This window comes from Calonectris borealis, chromosome 8, assembly GCF_964195595.1.
Source record: "Calonectris borealis chromosome 8, bCalBor7.hap1.2, whole genome shotgun sequence".
Classification (NCBI taxonomy): Eukaryota; Metazoa; Chordata; class Aves; order Procellariiformes; family Procellariidae; genus Calonectris; species Calonectris borealis.
The window spans coordinates 10,291,933-10,308,876 of NC_134319.1; the positions used below are offsets into that span (position 1 = coordinate 10,291,933).

The following is a 16,944-nucleotide window of genomic DNA, read 5'->3' on the forward strand; positions in this document are numbered from 1 at the left end:
CTGGGTGGTGGGATAAGCAAAAATAATTGATTTTACTTTGTTCTGTATTAGCATACAAATATTCTGTCATCAAGCGCTACAGTCTATTAATGAAACAGCCCTTTTCTATCACCCTGTGATGATAATATTCCCCAAGTTGAGGAATTCAGTTATTTATTGTTTAACGATCCCATTTCTGTTAAGACTTTGACTTTTGTTCAATTTTTTGGTGTAGTAGATATTGTTGTGGTTACTAGTGTGTTGTCTTAGGTTACACAGTAACCCGCTGGTGCTGGCTGGGACAGCTCTGGGGACACGGCTCGGTGAGCGTGGCTGTGGTGTAACGCACCTCTGTCCTGACCTCTGGGTCTTGGAAATGAGACAGCAGCGCTGGAAGCTGCGATTCGTTCCCATTCCCACCATTCCTGACAGGAGGACAGTGCGGAATGACGGTCGAGCCATCTGTTTTCTTGCTGGCTGTAGCGCATCAACATGCTTTAATGGGAGTTTGAACAAACTTTGTTTTGATGATGGCATTGTCTCAACAGAAGTTCAGCCTACGGTGCTGACCTTGTCTTTCCTGCTCCAAGAGTGTTAAACTAGAGATTACAACACCCTGCATTGAAGTCCCGGGCCTTTCCCGTTCAAATCCAAAGGACTGCACTGTTAGTTCATGGTATGTTTGAGTGGGCACTAATTGCTAATTAATTTATTACAATGATGCAAGAGTCTTTTCCAGCATCTACCACCCTTGTGGGCCTTTGTGGATTAAGAATCGGGGGTGAGATAAGCCGTTTGCTGTGTCAGAGCCAGTACAGAGAGAGGAAGGCAGCAGCTCCCTTCAAGCCGTGTCAGAATTCCTCCTCTCGCGCAGCCTCTTCCATCAACAAGAATATTTGCTTCCTTTCAGGAAAGGTGCTGCTTTGCTGGGCTGAAAAATAAAACCTTTCTCAGTCCCTGAATCTCCCCTGGATCAGGCATAAGCTCATTATCTGGCAGCAACATTTTCTGCTGAATCAGTCAAAAAATAGTTAATGTTTTTGAACATTCCAGTGAGATGAATGAGGCAATTCATACCTCTGAGCTATTGTTGTAGGGTTTTGTTCTTTGTTTCCTATTGTAAAATGTCTGGAAACACAGGAAGATGAGAGTTGTATTGGTTAATATTTTAAAGACTTTCTTCAAATGCTAGAGGGCTAGAAACGATTTAAAAACAAAAGCCAAACTACTTGCACGCAGCTCAGGACAAGGGTGTGGTGTTATATTAAGTTATACAAATCATAATCCTGGACAGCGATCTCTGAGTGAGTGAAACGTTAATTTACTTGACCAAAACAACAAAAAACCACCCTTCCCTAAAGCGGCTTTTCCTTTCATAGTGTAGTGCTGAGTAATTTCAAGATGCCTGGCTTTTTTTCCTGAAGCATCTACTACAGCTTGAAGTCAGAAATACACGGGAAGCTGGGTCTGGCTTTGTTAACCCTGAGCAGTGGGGACCAAACTCAGGCACTGGCTCAATCGCCTGTTCAGGCAATGACGGGGGCGGGGGGGCAGGACGGTTTAAGGTTTTATTCTTGGATTTTCTGTTTTGCTTCTGTTGTTTCTAGCTATCCTTTGTTAGAATTAAAGGAAGATATTTACGGTGCTTGCTCAAAAGGACTTCGGCCTGCTCGGAGCATCACTGGCCTCTTTATTCTGTATAATTTTGGTGCTCCCTACCGCAGGCCTTGCTACCTCTTTGCCTTGAGAAAGTGCAGAGAAGGGGCGAGCTCTGGGTGGCTCGCTGTGACCGGGAAGCCCACCCAAGGCAGGGCCGCGGGGGAGAAAGGGGCCTGTACCTGCCACACCAGGCTGCCCGTTAGGCTCGGGGTGGGGTTGCCCAGGGAGGGTGGAGGTGGGCTGATGACGGCCACGGCTCCCACCCCACCGGGGGCAGTGGCGGGTGGGCATGGTCCGGCAGCGGCTCTGGGTGCACCGAAGATGCTCGGCTTCCTAATCTCCCCCGCCCAGCCCCGGCTGTTCTATCTTTAACGCTTCCTGTTGGTTAGAGGAGCCGGCTTGAAAATGGTCGTGTTTCCTGGCGGGAGGCACGGCGGGCTCGCCAGCGCGTCGTGACCGTCCCTGCCCCGCCGCCCCACGCACGCTGCCGGCATCGTGCGGGCTCCTGCCTGCCGGGACCCGACCCCGGCCGCGCCGGGGAGTGGGGAGAGCGAGCGGGGAGGGCTTGTGGAAACCTCTCCCACGGCCGCGTCCAGAGCGGGAGGTTGAGGGGAAGGAGTGAAAGGAAGAATAACAGCTCCGGCATTTCCCCCTGCGGGAGGGCGTGCAGGTGGCGGGGAGACAATAGCGGCCCCCGCACCCCCAGCCCCGCCGCACCGCACGGCAGGTGCGGACGGTCCGCATCGCCCCGGTGGCGGACAGGGCCGCGGCGTCTCCCCCGCGCCCCGGGCCCCGCGCACGGCCGGGGGCCGCAGCCTCGCCCCAGGCCCGCAGCAGGGACCAGGAGGCGTCCCGAGAGCTGCTCAGCCCCGGCCCCGCTCCGGTAGCGATTTCGTTGATTTTCAGCTGCCCGGGCAGGTCGCTCCCCGCCGCTATCTTTAGAACCGCTTTGCCCGTGGGTGTACGGGGGATCGGGCCCAGGACCCTCCCAGCGACCCCCGCCTCCCCCTCCTTCCTCTGCAGGGTCCCTCTGGCAATTTGAGGAGGGTTTCAGCCGCGTCCCGTCGCCTTGGAAGCGCCGCGTAGGGCACCCCGACCCCCGCACCCGCCCGCCTCCCCGTCCCCCAGCAGCCGCTCCCTCTGCACGGCGGCTTTGGCGAAGGCCAGGGTCGCCCCCGTCCCCCCGGCCCGGAGCCCGCCGCGGCCGGTCTGAGCCCCAGTCCCGACGGGGCGCGCAGCCGGTCCGGGTCCCCGAGCCCCGCTGGCTGCCCCGTACTGCTCCGGGGCGGCCAAGGGTCCTTTCTCCCCTTCCCCCGGCCCCTCTCCACCAGTCTCGGCACTGGCCTCGGTCGGGCTCTCCCCTCCGTTCCCATCCCAAATTTCTCATGGGCAAGGGGCGCCGGCTTGGTACCCGCTCCGCTCCCCGTCCCCCAGCATCCCCCGGCCCGGCAGGGATGCTCGGCCTCCCCCCGCCCCAGCACGGGAGATTAGACAGGGAGCTCGCCCCAATTTAGCCCCTCAGCGAAAACACACGGTGGAGAGAGGAGGGCTGGGGATGAGGCCACTTCTCTCCAAAACATCTCCTCTCGATGTGCTTTATTTACCTCCTCTTGTCCCACAGCACCCACACCCCTTCCCTCTCTCTCAGCATCTTCAGCAATTTATTTTGTCTCATTAAATTTAATTAAGAACGGAGTAGGTGTTCCATATTTAATAAAAAAAAAAAAAAAGGCAGGGGCATAATAACCTCCAAGAGGACTAAAATAAAGAATTGCTGTTCAGATGCGGGCAGCCACAGTGCAATTTTTTATTACTCTTTTTTTTTTTTTTCAGTGTCTTTTTAAGAGCATCTAAGCACACACACATAAAAAGCTAGAAGGCATGCATTCCGGAGTTATTCCTATGCATATCCCTGCAATAATTTTCCGCTTTCCTTCGATAAAATTGCCAAATAATAATGAATCATTTCATAAATAATGGGTTTAGAAGCTTATCAGGGCAGGCGGGCCACTGCTGGGGTTTTATCTCTCTCGGCCACATTGCAGTAGTGTTCCGCTCTCCATACTAAATAGGAAACTGGACGTGATGTGGAATTAGAGCCTCCCCAGCTGAAGCCACCCAACACTTACTACAAATATAGCCGCGATGCGTAGGCCACAAAATGGCTCCACTCACTTTTCCCAATGAAAAGCAAATGGTGAGTAGAGAGAAATCCGGCCCTGCAGCGGGCCGGGGCGGTGGGTGCGGCGGGCTGGGGTTTTGGGGGGTTTCGGGGGGCAGCGAGGGGTGATTGGGGGCTTCTGCCCCATGTAAGAGGCAGGCGAAGGGGGAGGGGAAAGACCCAAGTCTTTTCCGCGGTTGGGTTTTAATCTTTCTTTTTTCTTCTTTGATGCGGGGGGGGGGGGAGGTGAGGAGAAGAAGACGCTTTCCCTTTTGAAAATGTGGGGTGCGCTCCCCCCAGGACCCCCAGGCTGCGGCAGCGAGGAGGCGGGTGCGACCGGCCGCGGGGGAGCCGGGGGCGAAGCGCCCGCCGGGCCCTCCTGCCCCCGGCATCTTCCGGGGGGGGGGACCCCGGGCCAACGGTTGGGGCCCGTTCGCTTGTTCTCGGGGGAGGGGGAGCTCTCCCCATATACCGCTCCCTCCCACCCCTCCGCTTTGGGGCAATTTCCCTACAACGGGAGAGGTGCGTTTCTGGGCTGGAAATTTCCTGCCGATCCGCGGCTGGAAAACAAAAGGATTTTACGGAGCAGAAACCAGCAGGCGGGGAATTAATTGTCGTCTCCCCCCTTTTTCTGAACGAAATCACTCCCCAATAAGCAAAATGCTGCGGGTATTTTTGCGGGTTTGCGTATTTCGTTTTTAACGAAAGCGGGAGGAGACGCCATTGGGATGCTTTCGTTTTTTACGAAGGGGAAAACCTTATTTTTCGTGATTTTGCTGGCGGGGGGGGGGGGGGGGTTGGAATCGTCCTCGCCTTCCTGTTGATCCGCGGCGGGGAGCGCGGCCGCGCGTCGGCTGGGGCGGGAAGCGGTCTCACCCCGCCGGCGGCCCGGCCCGGGCTGTCGCGGCACCTCGGGCGTGAGCGCTGCCGGTAACCGGCCCCTTTAGGAATTAAATTTGCCTCTTTAGGAATTAAATTTTCCAGCTGGGCGTGGGAGAAACGCCGCCGCCGCTCTTTGCGAGCCCGTCGGGAGAAAAACAACTCCGTCTCCGGCCCCGTCTGGGATTTCCTCCCGGGGACACCGGGCTTGCAATGTGCCCAAAAAACCGCTCAATTCGCCCCAAATACAGGACTTTTTTTTTTTGTTCCCCCCTCCCCCCCTTCTTGTTTATCTATTTATTTTTTCCACGCTAGGCCGTGGCCGCCCCGCGTTGCGGCCCCGTGTGCGAGGCGGCGGCTCCCGGCTGCGCGGCGGGGACGAGCCGGCTGGCGGGGACGAGCCGGCTGGCGGGGAGGGGGGGCCCGAGGGTGGCCGGCTGTCCCCTATAACAGGGACCGCCCCGGGGTGCCGTCCCCTCCTTCCCTCTCCCTTGCACCCCTCTCTCCACTGATCTCTGGCAATCCGGGCCCACGAGATCCACCCTCTCCTTTTTCTCCCCCCCTTCTCTTCCTCCCAGGATTTAGCAGTTTTATCCCGATGCGGGTGTCCTTCCTCTCTGTAAAGTCGTAAGTACCTTGAGGTGGGAGGAGTAAATTCAGCCTGACACTGAGAGCGCTTTTGTTGAAACAGGAGAGACTTGCGGTGTCCCTACTTAAATATGACACATGTGAGTAATCTCTTCCTATACAATAGCGGAATAGGCAATTAGATTTTTCTTTCTATAGGGCTGGCGGGGAGGGGGCTGCAGGGAGGACAGATAGCTTGTGCTTTAGGTTGGGTGTGGGTTTTGTTTGTTTGTTTTCCCTTCCCCAAGAGAGATGGTGAGATATGGCCAAAAACAGGGGGTTTCTCTCGCAATTCAGCCCAGCAGAAACGAAAAAAATAAATTACCCAAGGCAAAGGAGCGAGAAGGATGGGGATGAGACCCGGTGCGTGGCAGCTCTCTGCTCCGCGAAGCCTCTTATTTATAGGGGAAAAAACCCCAAAAAAACCAAAAACAGAACGAAGGGGGTGGTGGGAGAAACAGCATGGCGATAGTCGCGATATCGCTCCCTGCTCTCGGCGCGAGGTGCCCTGTCGCGACAGTATTCGTTCTGTGGGAGAAGGGGGACAACGATCGTGTGCGGCCACCGATGGAGGGCTGCTCCGCGCCGAGCGCCGGGCCCCTTCCTCCTTCCTGCGGTAGCGAATGCACGGGGGGATTGACTCCGTTATGGGCTGCTTTAACCCCCTCTCCCCCAAAAAGTGGCCTCAGGACATTTCGCTGTTTTAAAAATAATAATAAAAACTAAGAACGGGAGGAGAGGCCGTGGCTTGTGAGGCTGAGGCCGCTGTCGGCAGGCCGGGCCGTGATGGGGCTGGCTCCGCGGGGCGGCAAACACCGCCGGGGCCCCCAAAACGGGGAGAAATCCCCCAAACGGGGCGGGCTGAACCTCGTCCCGCCCGGCCGTAATTTGGCTGCAGCGTTTAACACCCAGCTCGGTGCTGTCCGAGCCCCTCTCGCTGCAGCAGCCGCCTTGATGGTGTCAGCCCTCCGTGCAGCGGCGTAAATCACCGCGGTGCTCGGGCCCCGCTACGCGGCTGCGGGGGGAGAGGGGGGGGTCCGGCCCGGCCGCCCCCTGCGCGGTGCGGGGCCGGGGCGCTGCGCGACGTCACGGCGCCGCACCATTCCGCGGGGCTCCGTGACGTCACGGCAGGGCCGGGGCGCTCCATGACGTCACAGAGCCGCACGGCTCGGCGGCGTGGCCCCGCGGACCCCCAGCCCATGTGGCCCGGGTGCCGGGGCCCGTCCCGCCGGCAAATTCCAATTGATTTGGGGTGATTAGTGCCTCCCCTGCCCGCGCCCCGATTTCCCCCCCATTTCTCGCCGGCGAAGCCCGCGTCCCGAAGCGCCCCCCCCGTCGGGGCGGTGCCCGGCGCGGGGTACCCCCCCACCAGCCGGGGCCGCCCCTCACCGCTGCCTCTCTCCGCAGGACGATGGACAGGCCGCCCGCCCCACCGCCCCCCAGTGACCCCCGCGATGCCCGCCCCCCCCGGCGGCACGACTCGGAAGCGGAGACCACGAGCGAGCCGGAGAGCAGCCGCGGGGGCATGGAGGCGCCGGCGGACCCCCAGCTGCTGCTCAACGGGGCGTCCAAGGAGGCGGGCCGGCCCTCCCCCGGGCCCCCCGCCGCCCCCGTGCCCGTCATCGAGCTGGTGCGCCGGGGGGGCTCCCTGGACATAAAAAGCCGGGAGGCGGCGGGGGAGGCGATGCAGAGAGCGCCGGGCGCCGAGCCGTGCCGCGCCGCCGAAGCTGCCTGCGAGGCCCGCATGGTGCAGCTGAGCCCCCCCGCGCTCCCGCTGCAGCCCCCCGGCAGGGCCATGCTCTACAACCTGGGCCAGCCGCTGGCCACCATCAACAGGTCCGTGTCTCCCCGATCCCACCCTAGGTGGTGCTCCCTCGGAGGGGGACCCCGAGGGGTGCCCCGCTCGGCTGCGGGGCTTGGTGCCAGGGAGGGAGAGAGGGAAAGGGGCGGCAGCAGCAGCATCATCCTTTCCTCCGCGCGGGGCTCGGGGCTTAGTCATCGCGGGTTTGCATGCAACTTTGCAAAGGAAGAAGGGGGGGGGGGGGGAAATAACCCGAAACGAAAAACTGCCGTTCCTAGGAAAAAAAAAAAAATTCACGGTAGAAATGCCCTGGGCGGAGCAGATGCTGGGCGGTGATCCCGCGTTGAAGTGCAGCAAAGGGCTCTGCCAGCGAACGCGGTACTTGTCGAGAGCTGGATTACACCCTCGGACTCCCCGGGCGCTCTCTGCCCTCCGATGAGTCCCGCAAATAAGCGCAAGGGACAGAAGATGCTCTCGCAGGGACAGGGCGCAGCACGCGTGTGCGGGGACGGAGCCCCCCGCGCCCCGCTGCCGTCTCCTCTCCTGGGGGAGGCTGCGGTGCGGACCCGGCCCGGGTGGGCGGCCGTGCCCGCCGGCTTGGGGGGCAGAAAGCCGCGGGGAGGGGGGTGGTTTTTACCCGGGAGCCGCTAGCCCGGGTGCCCCACGCCGCTCGCATTCCCCTGCCCACGCAGGGCTGGCGTCCGTCGGTGCGTGTCCCCGGGCGGCCGCCTGTCGTGTCGCCGCACGACCCCGGGCTCGGCTTCGTGAGCCGTGAGCTCCCTCCGAAGTCACGAAGCTGCTCGGCTTCCCCCCGGCCCCGGGCGCTTCCGCCCGCGGGGGCCGGGCCGAGCCGGGGCGATGCCGGTGTGTCCTCACGGCCTCTCTGCCTTTCGTTTGCAGCGGGTTTTTCGGCGAACCGGACTCCTTCTCCATGTACGGCAGCAACCGGGTGAAGAGGAGACCCTCTCCCTACGAGATGGAGATCACCGACGGTGAGAGCGTTTCGCCCCTGCGCTGGCTCTTGGGGGTTCCCCATGTGCTGACGGGGGCAAGTTGCTGCATGGTGCCACATGCTGGGATTAAAACCCCAAATCGTAAAAGGCGAATAAGGTGCCTGTGGAGGCAGGGTAGGTCCCCCCGGTAAGGCTCTGTACAGCAGAGCCCAGATCTGTCCCAACTAATGACCAGCAGCGTGCTCGGTGGATTTGCTTTCACCCAGCAAAGCAGCTCAGCGTATGGTTAATTACATCCCTGTTCTGCAAATTGCTTAGAGATTAAATCCGAAGGAAGCCACTAAATTTAAGTCTTTGTTGAAGTGCAGAGGCTGGATCAGGGCCATTGCAGTGACATGCTGTGTTTGCAACCCCTTTCAGCCAGGAGACGTTCCTAATGCAGACCTCAGCCTTGGGCAGAAAGATCCCACCCGCCTTTAAACTGCCTAGAAGCAAAGGGCTAAGCCTGTGCTGAGATCTGCAGGGTCACAGCGGGATTGTGGCCGGTCCCTTTGCCAGCTTGCCTGCAGCTTGATTCGGTATATATCCACACCGTGCTGCAGTCCGCTGCGGAGAAATATCCTGTGTCTGGTCTGGGAGCAGATGTGGAGGGTGACAGTCCGGTGTCTGAGCAGAGATCCCAGGTGCGGGGATCCCTGTCGGACCGGGAGGATGATTTCAAAGAAGGGAAGGCAGGGCAGGATCCCGCTGCCTTCTCCCCGGCAGCCGGCGTGGGTCGCGGGAGGCTGCGTGCAGGCAGCAGCGCTGCCCACACAAAGGGGCATTCGCAAGAGCAGTTTGCACGTGGAAGGCTGACACGTTTATCTACAGAGTTAACAGCCTGTACAAATGAGATCCATCAAAATGTGTTTTCTCTTTAGCAATTGTAAATGCTGTATTTCAATCGCCAGACAATTAGTTCTCCTTCCTTCTAGCTAGCTTTCCCTTTCCTTCTACCCGGCTAATCTAAAATCAGATCAAATCATAATCCACATCACTCTAAAATAATACGGTACAAACCGATGGGCTCAGAGCGTTATCTGCGCTCATCAGTCCCTCTCTTCCCACTCTCTGCCCTCCTCCCTCTGCCTGGTCCTTTCAGACGGCAGCCCCGTGGGGCAGGGGGTGTCTCAGCCCCCCGCACAAGAAGGGCTTTTTGTCTGGGTTTCGAATCAGAGGCTTAGCGGCTACGGTGAAAGTCCATCAAATCACGGTGTCTGACTAAAGCTTTCGACCTGCTATTAAATTAGATACTAAGGATTACAGAGAGATTTGGTTGTAACCAAGCTTTTGCATATGTGCTTGCCAGGTAATGCAGGTGTATAGATTGGGCCCAATCCTGCAGGTTCTGGCTTATGTGAATTTCCAAGACTAGGCTCAGAATTTTCTGGGGAAAAATGATGGAAAAAAGGGGAAGTTTTTTGGGGAAAAAAAGATGATGCTGTCTAAACAGGAGCAATCTGTAGGGACATGCATCCCATGCTGAGGCGTCTGTGGTGTCTGCTGGGCTTTGCTCGTCGCTCTGATGGTCACCTGCCGGGTGACATCCGCGGCACACCGGACCATTGCTCCTGGGGGTCTTCAGCCCTCGGGAGGTGCAGAAGGGCAGGAGAGTCGTGCTGGGTGCTTGGTGTTGGGTTTCCTCTGTAAGGAAACGAGTGGTGGTTTTTTTGCAACTATTTCTTTATCCATTTTGGGGGAAGTTTGGTGCATTGAATATCTTATTGAAAAATAGATATAAATGCAGATAAAAATGTAAAAAAAGTATCTGCAAGGTTATTCTGCAACTTTGGAAGCTCATCTTTTCACTTGTTTTCCTCAGACCTCTAATTACAATTAAAAAAAGCATCAGTCAATCCATTGGAACAAAATCCAAGCAAAAATTCTCAGCCAACTGCTTGAATTAGTTCTGAGGCAAGTTTCTTTATGAGAAATAAATCTCTTCTATTATAACACAGCTATGGGGCATTTAAAATTTCTCCATTGCTTGACACGTTTTGGCCAAAACCTGATCTCTTTCTAAAAGATATGTTTAATTTGGTTGATGCAGGAATCAAAAATCTGAGTGCTGTCAGAATTTGTGTTATATACTGGAGCTTGGTGCCCCTGGATGAAAATGAACAGGTCTTTTTTCTGATTGCAAAATTTTATGAATAGATGCCTGTTAGTTGGCAGCTTTCAATGAATAGAGACATATGTTTGAAGCCTGTGAAGACTGGAAGCTTCTTGAGATTTATTTTGGAAAATAAACAATATCCAAGGTTTTTTTTTTTCCTCTCATACCCTTATGGGAGTAAAAAGGTTTTAAGCTGCATCTCCTTCTGGATTCAAGGCTGGTTGCTTTGTCTTGTCTGGAAAGAGCATTTTGAAGCTGTTGTATTACTGTAGCAGGTTGCAGCACATTCTCCACTGCCTTATGAACAGTGCCGGGCAGCCTGGTGGTGTTGAGGTCCCCGTAGTCCCCCCCCCCTTCCCCACAGCCCCGTGGCACAGCGGGCTGTGCACATCAGGGACAAGAAACCTTCCCTTTCCATGAGCACGTTAGTTCATACAAAGGGCATTTATGTGCTGTACGGGAGTGGAAAATTGGCTTTATTTAAGCATCAGACCGGGATCTTAGAGATCGGAGATGAGTTTCTCATTCCGACGTCCCCCAGCTTATCCCAACAGCTCTCTGTGATTTTGGGGGACTCCCTGCTCCTGAACACACCGCGAGGAGAAGCGAGTTGTATGGCTGCTTGCATCCTGGAGCTTTAATCTGGCTGCTTGGGAGTGTGTCCCCATGCAAACCCTGCGGTGGGGGGTATTTCGTATGATGTGCTGGCCCGAAGGGGCTCAGTTTCCTCTGAAGGGGGGAAAGCACGATGGTGTTTAATCAGCTGGAGTGTGGGATTCCTCTTCTCGCATCGTGGCAGGTGGGATCTGTCAAGGTGCAGCCTGACTAGGATGCCTCAAAAATCACATCTGTTCGGCTGCTCTGCTGTCAAAGCAGCCAAGAGTTTTGCTATATATGAGTAATGATGTTTAAATGCCCCACGGGATGCTGGTTTTACTGGGTCGTGGCAGAGCTGCCAACTTAAACTGCTCACCATGCCCAGGAGGTATTAGGCAAGTGACTCAGAGGGTGGGCTACTGGGGAGAGATGGTGCGGATGGGAATATCCACAGCCTGGCCTTCGGGGTACGACTCACCGTTGTGTCATCTGCAAGTCTTTGCTTCATACTTGGTGATGATTTTCATTGTATGTGATGCTTCCCATCCTACGGGGGTTTCTGCCATGGTCATTCTCCCCTAGTTTCATGAGATCGCTGTGTCCTTCCACTGTTGGTGTCTCCTGGAGGTGGGGATGGAAAGGATGTAGTAATAAAAGCATCTTATGGTAGTGTCTCCTTACCTGAACTGGTTTCCATGGACCCAAGGACCTGCAGTTCTGATTTACAGCGTTGCTGCTCCTGTAGCACAGTACTTCTGGGTAGACATGCTTTTGGGTCTCTCCTAGTGCCAAGATAATGTCTCACTCGTGCCAACAGGAGTTACCCTGATGATCTGAAAGGAGAAATGACGCGTTTTGTGCGTCCATCCTGTGTAACATGCCCCGCCGGGAATATGGCTGTAAAATTACAGGGATGTAACTGGAGTTCACATGTAACTGAGCCAAATGGCCACCCCTAGCAATTTAGAGTCCCTTCTCCAATTACTGTCAGATAGGGAGTTTTTGCCATGATGTGCAGAGAGAGCAGGCGGTCCTCAGGTCAGCCGTGAAACTGCTTCATCCTCCACCCGTGATCACCCTTCCACCAAGGACACTGCTTTCACTCGGTGGGTCACATTGCTACCTCTCCTCATTGCTACAGGGTGAATCCTGCCACCTCATTTCATACAAACCACCCAGAGGGCTGGTGGCAATCATATGGTCTCTATCAGCTCTGGATCCTGCCTATAGAAGGGAAGATCTCTGGATCTTAGAGTTGTCAAAGCCTCTGCTCAAGCTTATTTCCTCCTGTCCCAATGGTATGTCCTTAAGACACTTTTGGGATAGAAAACAAAACCATCTTGCAACCTAACCTTTTAATAGGACCTTTGTTGCTCAGATACCCTAAAAATAAAGCAGCCTTCTGCACATGTGTCATGGCCTAATCCTTCCTCCTTAGAGAGGTAAATTTAGGTGTCTCAGGAGACATCTAAAAAGACACCACTCCATTTTTCCCTTCCACTGGATTGAACAGAAATTACAGCTACCTCAGCTCATCAGATTAGCTTCCAGTTAGCTGGAAATTCCTGTTTCACTGCTGATGTCACTAAAATAAATCGGTTAATTTGGGAAACGGTGACCTATTCAGCAAAGTAATAAATGACCTGTTACGCCCTGCTCCTAACCCTGCATGCTTGCAATTGCAGGTCCTCATACGAAAGTGGTTCGTCGCATTTTTACCAATAGCCGGGAGAGGTGGAGACAGCAGAACGTCAACGGAGCCTTTGCAGAGCTTCGCAAGCTCATCCCCACCCACCCGCCCGACAAAAAACTGAGCAAGAATGAGATTTTGCGCCTGGCTATGAAATACATCAACTTCCTGGCCAAGCTGCTCAATGACCAGGAGGAAGAAGGAAACCAAAGGGGCAAAGTGAACAAAGACTCTGGGATAGTCCAGGAAGACCTCCTGCAGGACATGTTGTCTCCTAACTCTAGCTGTGGAAGTTCTTTAGACGGAGCGGCAAGCCCGGACAGCTTCACGGAAGAGCACGAAACACTAGATTCGAAGCACACGCGGAGCCTGCACCACGCCATTCTCCCCGTAGAAGGCAACGCACAGCGGTGATGACCTTCCGCATCGCTCCCGAAGCACCAAGCGGGGAGGCGAGACCCGAGCGTGCGGATGCTGGAACTTGTGCCCATGGGATTTGTGACTCTGTCTTTCCCCGGGGGCTCGGGCTCCCTGTCCTCTCCAGCCCGGGACGGAGCGGCCGGCGCGTTGGCCGAGGACAAGACCAAACCAGATGGACGTTCAGCATTTAGGTACGTGATCGTACAAAGAAGAAAAGCATTGAAGTCATCTTCATTGTACATACTGCTCATGATGTGACTCTGCGGAGGGGCAGGAGATGCGACCAACACCTCTCCAGCATTTAGAGGGTTCTCAGACCATTTGACGACTGTCACTTTTTAAACAGTCGCCCGGCTGAGACATGAAACTCCTCTTTCACTGCCGGTGACGCTTTCCAGCTCCACACGGTGCTGGAGACTGCTGAAACCTGCCAGCGCTGCCGCATTTCTCCAGCCTGTGGTGTATACAACTGGTCTGAGCAGGAGCTGGGGCCACGTGTTCCCGTTGTCCGAGAGCTTTTGACTGTATCTTTTTAAAGAGGTGAAAAAATACCCTCAGCAAAAGAACTATTAAAAGGATTAAGACTTTTTCTTTTTCTCTCCTTTTTTTTTTTTTTTTTCCTCCTTTCTGCCTTTCCCTTCTACCTAACTATGGATTGTTTGGGGTTGTTGTATTTATGATGTGGGATTACTTCTGTTTAACGCTGTCATGCAGTATCCACTGAATGAAAAGGTACATAGGTGTTTTCTGCCGCCCTCCCAGTCCCTGATTTTTCTGCTGGTAACGCTCAGCAGGTGAGCTCCAAGCCTGTTGTGTTCTCCTAGAGTTTTCCCAGCGGTTTCTGTAGGGCCAGAGCTTCTCTCAAGGAAGATGAATTTCAGAATTGGTAAGCGAAAAAAAAAAAATTTGCTAGTGAAGCATCCCGTTGGACTGGGGGATTTTTAAATTCAAAAAGGCAAAAGGAGTTGATGATGCATCAACAGTGCGCGTGTACATAGGGTTATAAAAGGGTTTTAGTGGTATGCTTTGAATTTTTTGGTTTTATTGTGTGAAAATGGTGGTGGTTCAGCTGTGCCAGTGCCCACAGGCTGGACTACAGTGCTGGATTTATTCCGGCGTTAGGAGGGTCCTCACCTGCCCGAGGCTGGCAGGAGGCCACAGCCTCTCCAGATCTTGGGGGGAAGCACTAAAAGCAGTGGTGGGATTAGCCTCCATTCCCAAGTGCTCGGATTGCTGCAAAATTGATGTCTGCGACTGAGCTGATCCTCTGTTCCCTGCTGTCCCCCCCCGGGAGGGTGTTTGGGAAGGAGAAGGACTGGGGAGCAGGAGGCTGCTGCTGCGGCGGCTGGGAGCTGAGGACCGCATCACGCCATCGCCGCTGCATCAGGCCCATCTCTCACCCACCGCCTGATGCCTGACGCGATGATTGCCCCAAGCCCATCCTCTCCCTCTGCAGAAATGTCAAAGCACAGAAATCTCTGCCATGCTCCAGTAAAAAAAAAAAACCACCCAGAAACATCCTTTGGAAGGGAAAAAGTCCTTTGAGCGGAGACGTCTTCCACCGCACTCGTTCCTTTTCAAAGGTGCTGAGGTACAAGGAAACACAGAGGATTTGGGCGGGTGTCTGCAAGCCCGTCCAAGGCTTAATTCAGGGCCCCGTCATTTCCATCCCCACTTGGTTTTAACGCCTCTTTGTAAATAATAGGTGGGAGGCTGGCGCGTGGGTTGGCACATTAGCTGCCCGGGAAGAGGTCCCAGCCCAAGCAGGGGTTTTCATCACAGACCCCAAACCCTCCGAAACCACCAACCTCCCCCATCTTAAATTAGGGAAAAGGAGGAAAACTCCTTCCCAGGTCCGGATCGCCCCTGCATGGGGGTTTTTACTAAAGGGGGTTACCCGCAGGGCTGGGCCAGGGGAGAGGCGCCGGCGGGTGATGGAGCGATGCTGAGGCAGAGGTTTGGGCTGCTCCCGGCGCCAGGGGTAGGAGAGGCGGGCAGCGGGGGCTGGCAGGCGGGGGTCCTCTGGGAGGGGAGGGGGATGCTGCCACACAGGTAAAGCCGTTCTTGGTTTTCAGCGTTCGAAATAATGCCGGAGCGGGGTGGGTGGGGGTTTCACACCCTTTTTATTAAACTATTGCAAGAAAAAACTCACCGACACTCAGAAATTCCTCATTCGCCACAAGTTTATTATTTTTATCTTTTCGGTAGCTGAACAGTTGGGAAAATGGTACAACCTTGGCGGCACCCCCCCAACAGCCCCACGCACACGCACGCCTGCTCGTAGCCCTTAGCAGAGCGCGCCGTAGGTCTCCTGGGGTATGTACAGTTGTACTTTAATTGTGATTTGAATGGTACATTTCCTCTGCCCACCTCTCCTCCCGCCTGCTTCATCTCTCACTGTGTGGACCATCGCCCCCCGTTTCTGTTGGAAACAGCACTCCGGGGCAATGTCGTACCGTGTGAGTGAATTCCTGCCTTACGATTTTTGGGTTTTTCAGCTCCCTGCCTTTCTCTGCCCCCCTCTTCTTGGATTTCTGCATTTTTTCTGCAGAAACGAAGTAACCAGACCTGGTACCCTGAGTCTCAACCCACTGTGGATGTGCTATTTAGAAAACACATTTGTTGTAATGTGTGTGTATATATAAATATATATATATAATGAATATATCAAGAATATTTCTAAATAAAGTTTTACAAAGCAGCCTCCACTTGCTGTCTGCCTCTCTCCCACCTCGTCGCTCGGATCCATCACTACTTTGGTATTTCATTTCTGGGCATTGCGGGGTGAGGATGCCAGGATGGTCCATGCCCAGCCATCAAAAGTTATAAGCGGCAGCAAAAACCTTGAAAAAGAATCTGCTGATTTTTTTCTTGCTTGGCTCACGTCGTCCAGCCTGGGCTGGGCTTTTGCAGGGAGAGCAAGCGGGAGGAAGAGCGCGCGGGGCCGGCAGGAAGGAAGACGGGCGGTGAAGCAATCCCCCCGCCGCAGGCGAGCGTTACCAGCCGCCGCCACGTTACCCCCAGCACGTTATTTGCAGGTCCCCCAAAGGCTCCGATGGTCTTTTCCCCTCTTTCGGGGATGGGGACGGTGTGGGGAGGGGGCTACTGGGGGGCAATGCTGCTTCCCTTCACACCCTGACAGTGTTTGGCCACGATTTAATAGGCAATGACAGTAATTCCTCTTTTTTTTAAAAAAAAAAAAAAAAGAAGTTGTTATCACAGCCATGTGCACAAATACTTTAAAAAATGACTGAGCTGGTAACGTTAGTTAGGGCGTGTTTACAGGATAAGTGGTGTTGTGTGTGTGTGTATATTTTTTTGTATATATATATCTCTATAACTACAGCACGATGATGCTGACAGTGGCCAACACCATACTCGTAGCATGGAGCAGGTGAACAGGAACGGCACCGCAGGTATTTTCTTGTCTTTAATTTCTATGATTTTCAGAGTCATTACCTACTTAAACAGGGTCTTTTAGAGCATCCCTTGCTTTTTTAAAGCATCCCTCTGAAAGCTCAGCTGCTAAAAAGCCCTGCAGCCAATGCTTGCTTTTAAAGTTTCTGGGTGGTATTTCCCCCTGGGTGAACGAGGGGGGCCCTCCCAGGCTCCAGCTTGGGGGGGTGCAGGGAGCCATGTCCATGCACAGCCCCACGCTAGGGACATGGGGACCCCCCCAGCCAGGCTGAGCAAAGCCCCCGCAGCCGGGACCGGGCTGGTTTCCATCCCGGGCGCTGGGACAAGGCGTGGGGCAGCGTGTGTCTGCTGGGTGTTTATCTGGGGTCGGACGATCATGGCTGCACAGCTGGTTTAACCCTGTCCCCTGTCCTGCTGCCAGCCCGGCGAGAGCTGATAGCTCACCCACCGTTTATCTCTCCCTCCCACCTCCTGGCCCTCTCCCTCCCTCCTTCCATCGCCAGGTCAATTCTCCTTCCACCTCCCCCTTCTGCTTTTTTTCTTTCTTAAATTAAAACGTCCTTCATGGCCACATGGCCTTTGCCACCAGCAAAGGGAAGAACATCC

The 16,944-nt window shown here is 54.9% G+C and overlaps 1 protein-coding gene across 4 annotated transcripts; it reads left to right on the plus strand.

Moving 5' to 3' along the window:
* The first annotated feature begins 3,674 nt into the window (after positions 1-3,674).
* On the plus strand, positions 3,675-15,629 carry TAL1 (TAL bHLH transcription factor 1, erythroid differentiation factor). 4 transcript variants are annotated; one of them, XM_075155824.1, is made up of 5 exons: positions 3,682-3,835; positions 5,257-5,406; positions 6,713-7,141; positions 8,007-8,233; positions 12,497-15,629. In XM_075155824.1, coding segments are annotated over exons 2-5 (1,077 nt in total). In that variant the 5' UTR covers positions 3,682-3,835; positions 5,257-5,404; the 3' UTR covers positions 12,916-15,629. The 4 variants fall into 4 exon arrangements, with proteins under 4 accessions (XP_075011924.1, XP_075011925.1, XP_075011926.1 ...); XM_075155826.1 differs by having other exon boundaries at positions 3,687-3,835; positions 8,007-8,098; XM_075155823.1 differs by lacking the exon at positions 5,257-5,406 and having other exon boundaries at positions 3,675-3,835.
* Positions 15,630-16,944: the final 1,315 nt, after the last annotated feature.

Bases quoted from the DNA above. Each gene is read 5' to 3' on its own strand.
- TAL1 (XM_075155823.1), top strand. The intron at 7,142-8,006 runs GTCCGTGTCTCC...TTTCGTTTGCAG, and splicing joins CCGCTGGCCACCATCAACAG to CGGGTTTTTCGGCGAACCGG. The intron at 8,234-12,496 runs GTAGGTCCCCCC...TTGCAATTGCAG, and splicing joins AAGGTGCCTGTGGAGGCAGG to GTCCTCATACGAAAGTGGTT.